General features: G+C 38.8%; 1 protein-coding gene across 1 annotated transcript; it reads left to right on the forward strand.

Annotated features, from left to right (window-relative positions):
- The first annotated feature begins 4,351 nt into the window (after positions 1 to 4,351).
- smtla (somatolactin alpha) lies at positions 4,352 to 9,640 on the forward strand. Its single transcript, XM_057347745.1, has 5 exons — positions 4,352 to 4,404; positions 6,223 to 6,395; positions 7,290 to 7,403; positions 8,955 to 9,134; positions 9,242 to 9,640. The coding sequence occupies exons 1-5, from the start codon at positions 4,389 to 4,391 to the stop codon at positions 9,440 to 9,442; spliced, it is 684 nt and encodes a 227-aa protein (XP_057203728.1). The 5' UTR covers positions 4,352 to 4,388; the 3' UTR covers positions 9,443 to 9,640.
- The last annotated feature ends 1,038 nt before the right edge of the window (positions 9,641 to 10,678 follow it).

Here is a 10,678-nt window from a genome sequence, read left to right on the forward strand (position 1 = left end):
TAGATTCTGTACTTTGTTTGGATGGCCTGTGCGTGAGTCAGCAGAAAAGTCCGCAGAGACAAAACTCACGTTTGTTCACTTCTTTTGGGGCTGTGTTTTAAAAATTGTGCTACCCTGAATTAAATGTAAATTAGTACCCCCACAACACACACACACTCAGAAGACAACATTGAACCCCACTGAAGTTTAATTATAGACTTGATACCACCCAGATTGATTAGTTAGTGTGTCAATCAAACATAGGAAGGAACGAGAGGAAGCTGTGTGGTAATGAACGTCGGGGAATAATAAATATTCATGTGTGTTCAGTGGCGGCTCTCTTCAGGGCTGGAAGTGGATCTGCAGTTGAGTCTCTTCGCACCCTTCACATCTGTACAGGGCATGTTGCCCATTGCTTGACACTAATTATCTCAAGCCAGACTTTGTCTATTGGGAACACTTGAAGAGGCTGATTTGATAACCTCCTGCTCGCTCAAGTGTAACGGGCACACACTGACAACGCTGCACTCTATAGGCGGTACACAGTATAATCTTGTGTTAGTTTTGGGATCGATCCCGTTCCTTTGTAGAAAAGTGTCCAGCAAAGTCATGTTGAAATGAGTTTGTATAGTTCAGAAGTTAGTTTCTGTTATGTAGGGCTTATTTGTTCATCTGTTATCGGAATCTGTGGCAGCCCCTTGAACTGTTTAAAGGAGATTTGTGAATTTTATTTTATAGCCTTGATCGTAGTCTTTGTGTACAACATTTAAGTAACAATGTTTTGTGTTGTTTTGTTGACTCATGACGTACTTCATCATCTTAAAGTGACAGTTCACCCAAAAATGTGTTTGTCATTCAAAACCTGTACGTGACTCTTTTTTCAGTGAAACACAAAAGAAGATATTTCGAGAAATGTCTGTTTTGTGTCTATATAATGGAACTCAATGGGTTCTTAAAAACATCTTTTGTGTTTTTTAGAAGAAAGTCATATACTGTATGTTTGACATGAATGTCAGTAAAGGATGAAATTATGATTTTTTTGGTAAACCAACCAACACAATCTTAACGCAACGAAAACTTTACTATTTTACAATGTGGCTAATTTTGCCAGTGACGTTAGGGTTAGGGGTAGGCTTCAGTATTGCTTTTTAATTACGATTTTGTGCGATAAACAGCATGCAAATTCAAACGAAAAAGCCACCTTGTAAAATAATTACGAATTCCCGTGAGATCAATTTGAACCAACTCTTTCAAATAACTTGTGTGTGAAGAAACTGTATTTACCAGGAAGGGTTTGATGAAGACTAGAAATATTGAAATAACATTGCTTTGGAAATGCTGTAGGCCTAAAAAAGCAGCAAACAAAATACATCAAGTTTATAGTAAATCTACCGTATTGTGGAAATGTCAACACACAGCAACATATCAGATTTTCCCTTTTCTCTACAAAAGGCCACATCTTAATCAGATGGAAAACACTTGGAAGGATCTTAAAACCAAGATTAAGAGATTAAGACATTCAAATGCTTTGCGCGGGGTGGGGTCATGAACCACGTTTTTAAGACTTTGGGCTGCAGGTGTCTTGAGGAAGATGTGTGAATAGGTAACAGCTTTCTGACGTCCGACCTGCGTAAGTGTGAGTCTATGGACGGCTACAGTTTCTCGCCTTTACAATCTTATTGGCACTGACACAGACCCTCTGAAACTGAGAACTGACCTCAGATGGCCTGTAAAAATGACAACGTCTGATTCTTTGTCAATGTTCCCTTTAAAGGTAAAAGAGAGACTATTTATGTTATTAAAAACTGATTTCGAAATCAATTTAATCCATTTCAAGTCAATTTACTGAAGAACATAATCAGTGCTGAAATACAATATAGTTCATTCGCTGCCAAGGAACTTTCTTTCAATTTCTTCTCTTTTTGTACAAACTGAAGAGATTTTCCGGAACATTCCGGCTTTGGCCTAAAAATGCGACCTATTTCAAACTGTTAGTATAAAGTGAGTGCTTTTAGTTGAAATAAACAGACGAACACAGCGATACGGACATAAAATCATTTCTGTTGGTTACGCAGTAATGTTAATCATGCCCAACAAAATGGCTTGACCGTAATTCTGAAATTTACAGGCTCAATCTATTTCTTTGAATGCTTCAATTGGATTAAGCCACATTTGAGTGGTTCCTAGACTCCGATATGTAGGACACATCATAATCAAAAAGAAAATTGCAATATTGAGGATTTAATGAAGTCCACCGCCCACCTGCAACAGCATTATTTCAGTATCCCGATGTGGATTACATTCTGCGAGAGATTCTTTTGGCTTGAAGCCTATAGCATCCACGCGGAGAATGTGTTTTGGAGAACACCGTGTGATGTATGACAGGGACAAATCGCTTCATCTAATCAACATTGACAGGGACCAGAACTCAAAACATGATCATCTTTATCCCTACGGTAAAAATGCTTTTAAAACACATTAATCAAATAAAATATGCAAGACAGAACAGAACCTCTAGCCATACAACTCCAAACTTTATAGACGTGAGAAAACAGTACAGTATATTCAGCTGATATGTGGATTATGAGGATTCCATGAGGCAAAGTTTACTTTCAGTTTTTAGAAACGATGTTCATATGTCACGAATAGGCAATTTGGTTTAATCATTTGTAAATACAATGTCGTATACGTTATAAAAAGACATATGTATATTTAAATTGTCAAAATAAACCTGTCAAAATGATTTGCTGCATCTGGGTTATTGTGTGTTATTATTGTTATTTTGAGCAGTGCTCGAATTGAATCAAGTCTTATGGGGGGTCCCCACCATAAGACTTTTTTTGGTGGGGAAGGGGGTTAGTCTCACAATATACAATTTATTTACAAAATACACAATATATTTGATCATAATATGCATAACGATATACTATTGATTAAAAACAGGCTTACATAAAAGAACAGGCTTCTTTTACTGTATTTTGGATCAAATCAATGCAGGCCTGGTGAACAGAAATGACTTTTGAACAGTAGTGTACGTCCAACAGAATAATTCTAGCATTATTTACCAATGTAGTATTTACTATTTTCCCTAAAAACAACTGGGTGATTGACACTGTGATAATAATGGTTGTTCCAAAAGACTTGTTTAAATGCAAGAAAGTAGATCATTAGATATTAAAAATATAAATTGTGACAAGACCGGCTGTCAGTCTTTGTGTTAGTGTGGTGGGGATTTTTCAACGATTTCAGTGCAGTTTACATAGTTACATCCAGTAGGTGGCGGCAAGGGACTGTTATGAGTGAGTCTGTCAGTCAGCAGACTATTCAACCATTTCAGTCCAAAAGTCTGCTTTATTCAGGAACTAACTGCGGCTATCAATATGTCAATCATAGCTATTTCAAGAGTGAATCCCGCATTTATATGCCGATGTAATTCCCGAAACTTTGCAGCGTGTACAGTATGTGGCCGTTGGTCTTAGCAGCATGAAAAACAAGTTTTATACAATTCTGAATGGGTTATATATAGCACAGAAACCACACAACGAGCACTCCCTTTATAATGACTAAAAAGCTGCCACTCATCTTCATCTAGATCTCTAGCACCCCAGAACCAGGCCTAACAATAATTTATGCAAGGAATACAAAAGCCCCGACATGGAGTTGATAAATATAGTGGAGAGATATAGAGAGAGAGAAAATTACCCCTCAAAAAAGTTTATTATTCTCCATTTTTTAGCTGAAGTTAGCTTCACCGGAGCGATGCCAATCAAGCCGTCATGTCAACGATGTCCTGCACTTAGCGGTCTTTAGACGTGAGGCGGGGCGTTTAAAATTTAAAGGTACATGACAACTAGCCCATAACCAAACTTAATATAAATTATTGTAAATAATTAATTCACGAAATTTACCATATCCATTGCATTGATTTAATCACATTTGTCATGATCATTTTTACTCAAATAAAAATATCTGAGGGACTCCCGTCTATTTTTTACTTCTCATGGGGGGTCCCTAATGCCTTATGGGTGGTCCCGGATCCCCCCAGCCCTCCTTCAATTCGAGCACTGGTTTTGAGAGGTTGTTATCGTAACATACCTGCAAATGTTGCGACTGGCCAATCAGAATCCAGCATTCCAACGAGCCGTGTAATAAATAGAAATACGATAGTTTTGGTGGCATTATTAGTTGTCCTCATCAATTTATTGATATTCTCTTAATCTCTGGGTATCTCAGGTTGAAATTCTGCATATGAAGCAGTCTGTAGAGAAGGCCATGTCTCAGTTTACACTCAACCAGGTGAGTCTTATGAATATATGGATCTCTGGACATACTTGCAGCTCGCCACTATTGTATATAAAGGCAGTCCGTGCATCCAATGCATGCAAGTGGTCAGAGACGAGTAGAACAAAATGAACAGCATTAAAGGTATACAAACTACAGGCTATGTATGTATGGTTTTTGAAAGAAACGCAAAATTGTAAAACAGTGTTTGCTTTTCAATGATAGATTAAAAAATTGTATAAACCTAGATAAAGATATAAATTTACAATGCATTATTAAGAACAGTCTGTTTTTTTCTTTTCTTTTAACCAAACTAAACCCTTTAAGTAAATATCAATCTGTGTAAGGATCTTGTCATATGTGTTTGTGTCACAATCCCAGTCCATGTTTCCCCTGTGTTTGTGAACTTTTCTGTTACTTCCTGTTCTGTTCCATGTTTTGTATTCCTTTGTAGTTTTTAGTGTTAATAAGTTCCTCCAGGTGTGTCTTGTTATCTTGTTAGTTTCTATGTATTTAAACCCCAGTGTTTCCTTTGACTGGTGTGAGTCATTGTATGTTTGTTCCTGTTCCCAGTGTTGCTACTCAGTGCCCTGCGGATTAGTTTAGTTCCTTGTTTCTTTGTTCTTTTATTGTTTTGTACTTTGTGTTTTTGTTTATTAAAATCTGACTGCATGTGGATCCGCTGCCTCTCTGCCTGGCAGTCCAGAGCCCGCTCGCAAGATTGCCGCCAGTCGAGAGCCCGCTCGCAAGATGGCCACCAGTCCAGAGCTCGCTTGCAAGATGGCCGCCAGTCCAGAGCCCGCTCGCAAGATGGCCGCCAGTCCAGAGCCCGCTCGCAAGATGGCTACCAGTCCATAGCCTCCAGCCATCATGGCCGCCACGCCAGTGGTCCCAAGTCCGGTGGTCCCGGAGGTGTCTGTTCCTGAGGTCCTGTCACTGAAGTCAGCTCTGTCGTTTGTGGCTGCAGCTGTGTGGTGTGTCTGGGCTGTGCACTGCTCTTCCACTCCAGAGGCCGCGGGCAAGATAGCTGTCACTACAGAGGCCATCTCTGAACCTCTCGAGATTTCTGCCTCAACCAAGATGGCTGCCACTGAGCTTCTCGAGCTGCTTGTCTCAAACAAGATGGCCTCTCTGGACTTTCCTGTACCCAGTGCATCAACCAAGATGGCCGCCTCTGAGTCTCCCAAGTTCACTGCATCGTTCAAGATGGCCAGCACTGGACTTCCAGCCCAGCCTCCCTGGCCGCCTGACCTGCCTTTGCACCATGGCCCAGGTATGCCTCTGCTCCACTGCCCAGGTATGCCTCTGCTCCACTGCCCAGGTACGCCTCTGCTCCACTGCCCAGTTCCGCGTCTGCACCAATGCCCAGGTCCACCTCTGCACCATGGCCCAGGTCCTCCTCTGCTCCACTGCCTAGGTCTGCGCCTGCACCAATGCCCAGGTCCGCGTCTGCACCACAGCCCAGGTCCTCCTCTGCTCCACAGCCCAGGTCCTCCTCTGCTCCACAGCCCAGGTCCTGTTCCCCTTCACGGACCTGGCCCTCCATCTCTCCCCCTGTTCGCCTCCACTTCATCACCCTCCTGGACTTTTGTGAACGTCTGGTAGCCGCTTTTAAGGGGGGGGGGGGGCTGTCACGATCCCAGTCCATGTTTCCCCTGTGTTTGTTAGTAACTTTTCTGTTACTAGTTTTTAGTGTTAATTAGTTCCTCCATGTGTGTCTTGTTATCTTGTTATTTTTTATGTATTTGAACCCCAGTGTTTCCTTTGGTGTGAGTCATTGTATGTTTGTTCCTGTTCCCAGTGTCGCTACTCCGTACCCTTTGGATTAGTTTAGTTCCTTGTTTCTTTGTTCTTTTATTGTTTTGTACTTTGTTTTTGTTTATTAAAATCTGACTGCATGTGGATCCGCTGCCTCCCTGCCTGGATTACTCTACGTTACAGTTTGTGTGTACATGTATTTAGTCTCGCAGGTGTCCGTGTGTTGTATGTTGCTGTGCTGCGGTTCTCTGGCTGTACCTCTGGACTGCAATGATGGGACCAGCTGCATTTCTATTTCTCCCGAGAAACTTCTGGATCGTGTCATCCAACACGCCGAGCTCATCTACCGTGTCTCTGAAGAGTCCTCTACTCTGTTTGTAAGTGTGACTTTGGCACTTAAAATGTCTTGTGCACTTTATGATTCAAAATCATGTTCTATGTATTCACTCTAATGCAATATGAACATAATTCATTACATTACTATATATAAAGTATAACGACGTGATATGTAGTTAACATGAGGGTGAAATGAAAATGAAAACAGAATCAGATAACCAATTTTCATTTGATATCATCAGATGAGTTATTATTTGTCTGACTAATAACGACTTTTCTTTCATTTAATGTCATTATTCTAGTCTCATTTAATCAACCTTGCCTCATTATTGCCAGCTGTGTGCATGACTTTGAATTAATGAGACTATAATCTTAATGAATAATCAGACTCATTATAAACACAGTGAGATACATATCTGCTTTGTCAGACTGTTTCACTATTAGAGTTTTAAGAGAATTGTCTTGTCACAGTCAGAAACCATGAAGAGACTGTTGGTATAATTTAATTTTCACACTTAAAATCTCCCTTCAGACATTTATAAGGAATTTGGAGACAGTGGGGTGCTTCTATAATGAAATGGTATTTAACAAGAAAATATTTCAGTTTAGCTGTTCTTTTAATTACAATTTTAATTAAAAGTAGTAGTAATTTTTCATTATAAAATTAAAAGAATATAAATATAAAAAAGAATATGCATAATCTTACAATGAGAAGTTCATACCATGAATTGTCATATTTAAAGCCATCATAAAATTACTTTGAACACCTTTGTATACTTGCTTTAATATTTCTTTCTTATTTTTCGATTTAAAAATGTTTTCAAATCTTCAAATTTTCTTTGTTTTCCATCCTTAAATCCCATTGTGGTCTTTTAAAATAATTTATGATAATGTCCAGTCAGAAACCGCATATGTGTCACCTGTATCTTTTACAGGAGAAAATGTTTGTCCCGATTTCTCCAAGTGCTTTAAGAAATCCGGGAGGAAAGGTGTGCCACAGCAAGTCCTTCCCCATCCCAAACACTAAGAGCGAGATTCAGCAGATATCGGTGAGAAATGTATTCACTTGCAAAATGCTAAGCTTGCAAGCTTTGCAAAATGGGAACGTCTACAGAGAGGTTTCAACCTGCCAGAGCAGATTTGACTTGTTTGCTAAGAATTCCATTTCATTTTGAATTTCCCATCTGTTTCTTGTTGGGTTTGTCATCTTTTTTGAACGTCAGCATATTTTAGCCATAGATCTTACTAAATGGATAAATTAATATTAGGCCTACTAACTAGGTCCACACTTTTATTCCATTTAGTAAATTTAACCTTCTCCAATGTAGAAATTTGCATTTATTTGTATTTTGCACATATAAATACAGATGCTCTGCATATTGACTGGATTTGAATTTGACACCGTATTCAGCACAGCTATCACAGTATCATACCTTCTCTACATTCAACTCAAACAAAAATAATTTGATTTAACAAGATGTTTTTGCTCCGCCAAAATTGTCTAGCCAACCTTTATATAAAGCTGAAAGGCGAACCGTGTATTCTCGCAGTGAACAAATGATCTCACCAGGTATTGTGTGCAAGATGGCAACAGCAGACTGCCTTGTTCTGCTAATGGACTCTTCTGTGACAGCTCTGTCTGTGGAAAGCCTAACCTTTCTTCCCAACAAATTGCCTCCACTGCCAAAAAAGACTTTCTTTTTTTCCACCTGCTGAAATAGATTTTAACATTAGGCATGAAGTGCTTTAGTTTCTCACCGGTAAATGAGTCCTGTCACGCCACTACTGTACACGGGTAAAGTAGAAATAACTTTCCACTTGATTTAGACATTTTACAGTCTCTGAAAATTCATTTGGAGCTATTAAAGAAAAGTTGCAAAAACATTGAAAATGGATTACCTCCTGTAACCTCATCTCAGAACATTGTGCAGATTTATTAAGGCTGTACTCTTGACTGTGAACAACGTCTTGTCTCTTTAGAGTTTGTGAATAGTGTTGATATTTAAACAGGGTTTAAATTCTAGTGATGTTTGTCAAGGTTAATATTTTAAGGCCTGTTTTCATTTAAATTTTGCTGCTGTACCTTTTTATAAACGTATTTTAAATGCCTTTTTCAAATGTTTAAAGGGTAGTACACACAAACATGAAAATGTCTCCATCATTTAGTCACCTTCATGTCATTCAAAACCTGTATATGACACTTTCTTCTGTAGAACACAAAATAAGATATTTTGAGAAATGTCTCATACAATGGAAGTCAATGGGGGCCAATGTGGTTTGGTTACCAAAATTCTTGATAATATCTTTTGTGTTCTGCAGAAGAACGAAAGTCATACAGGTTTAAAATGACATGAGGGTGAGTAATGATGACACATTCATTTTTTGGTGACGTCTTCCTTTAAATAAGGAAAGTTTGCATAGATATACAAGCTTAAGGTTAGACCAACCATTTTCCATAACATTATTTTCTCGTTTTAATGATCTTTTGGGGCCATGAAGTTTTGAGTATTGACAGTTACATGTTCTTTACACTGCAAAAAAATCCATGTAAAGTGTTTTTTTTTTATGACGTGAGCATCTGTGGTGTGTTTTATATGTAGGATAAGTGGCTGCTTCACTCTGTGCTTATACTGGTGCAGTCCTGGATCGAACCATTCCTCTATCTGCAGACTTCTCTTGAACAATACGCCAATGCGCCTGGCGATCTGGTTAACAAGACCAAGTGGGTGTCTGATAAACTGCTCAGCCTTGAGCAGGGGGTGGTGGTTCTCATCCGCAAGGTGAATCAATAATATAACAGTACATCATGTTACCACGTCAGTCCCGCTGGAGATACACACACGTACAAGCAGTCATTAATCATTCCAACCTTCCTTTATCTCCCCAGATGTTGGATGAAGGGGTTTTGATGTCATCCTTTGTCTTCGAGGAAGCACTGAGCCCGTATGATGCGCAGTCCCCCGAGGAATCTGTCCTGAGGGACTCCAATCTTCTCACCTGCTTCAAGAAGGATGCTCATAAGATGGAGACCTTCTTAAAGCTTCTCAAATGCCGTGAGACCAACAAGCTCTCCTGTCTTTTCCACTGAACAAGCTCCCAAAGCATCTCCGCAAATAAAATTAAAAATAGCTTAAAGGTGAGAAAATCTTACCGTACGTGAATCGAAACGTTCGCCTTGAATCATATTGTAGCTTTTTAAGATGTCATTGGCCAAGGCTGTCAGAATAAATGTTAACCCACATTAAACGAGTGTGCAACATTTGAAGATATCCTTGGTTTTCTGGCTTGGCTTTCTGGTTATTTATTGTAAATTGAAGGGAAATTTTGAAGTCTCAGAAGAGGCCGAGTTGAGTGACGCCCTCAATCTGCATACCGCACTATTGATTTTTCATCCTGACTCGAGTTTGTATGCTCCGCAGACTCTTAATGTCTCTCTAGGTCTTAGGCATTTTTTAAATTTTTGTGGTGGAGACAACTTTACCTTTGCATTGATTCGATGAAAAAGCTCTTGATACAGAAACATGCTAATGAAGATACAAAGCAGACCGTAGATATTTATGTGTGGTATGGCGTGGGCTGAGCGATTTGTTCTGGGAGAATAAAAGCTTTACTTTGTGCAACCACATTGTGCTTGCACACACCCAAAGCCTTCTAAAATTTTACTATTGGCAAGCCAAAGACTGAGATACGGAATGAACAGACTTACTTTATTATGTAATATGTGTATATAAATCAAACTTCAATACACACGTCATGGTTTGTGCATTAGGATGTTTTTCTAAGACATGTAGGCTCTGTTTCACAGACACAGCTTAGTTTACACCAGGACTATGCCTTAGTTAAATTAAGATATTTATGTTGCTTTTATATAAAATGCCTTAAAGGAATTAATCATCGGTGTGCATCTTGAGAAAAAACAGTGGCATTAACATATTTTAATATATTTCTGGGCAAGTTATATTCAGTTAAGGTCAAACATTAATTTTAGTCTGGGACTAACCTAAAGCCTTGTTTGTGAAACCGGGCCAATATGTTTTTATTACTTTAGTCTGAATCATGTAACCTCAATATTAAGGTAACACTTTACATTAAGGTTGTATTTTGTTAACATTAGTTAGGCCTAATGCATTAGCTAACATGAACTAACAACGAATAACACTTCTACAGGATTTATTCATCTTAGTTCATGTTAATTTGAGCATTTATTAATACATTTTTTAAATAAAACATTGTAAATGTTAACATTAGTTAATGCACCATGAACTAACATGAGTATATTGACATTAACTAAAATGAACAAATATTAATAAGTCCTGGAAAACCA

The sequence above is a fragment of the Triplophysa rosa genome, linkage group LG12 (genome assembly GCF_024868665.1).
Source record: "Triplophysa rosa linkage group LG12, Trosa_1v2, whole genome shotgun sequence".
Taxonomy (NCBI): Eukaryota; Metazoa; Chordata; class Actinopteri; order Cypriniformes; family Nemacheilidae; genus Triplophysa; species Triplophysa rosa.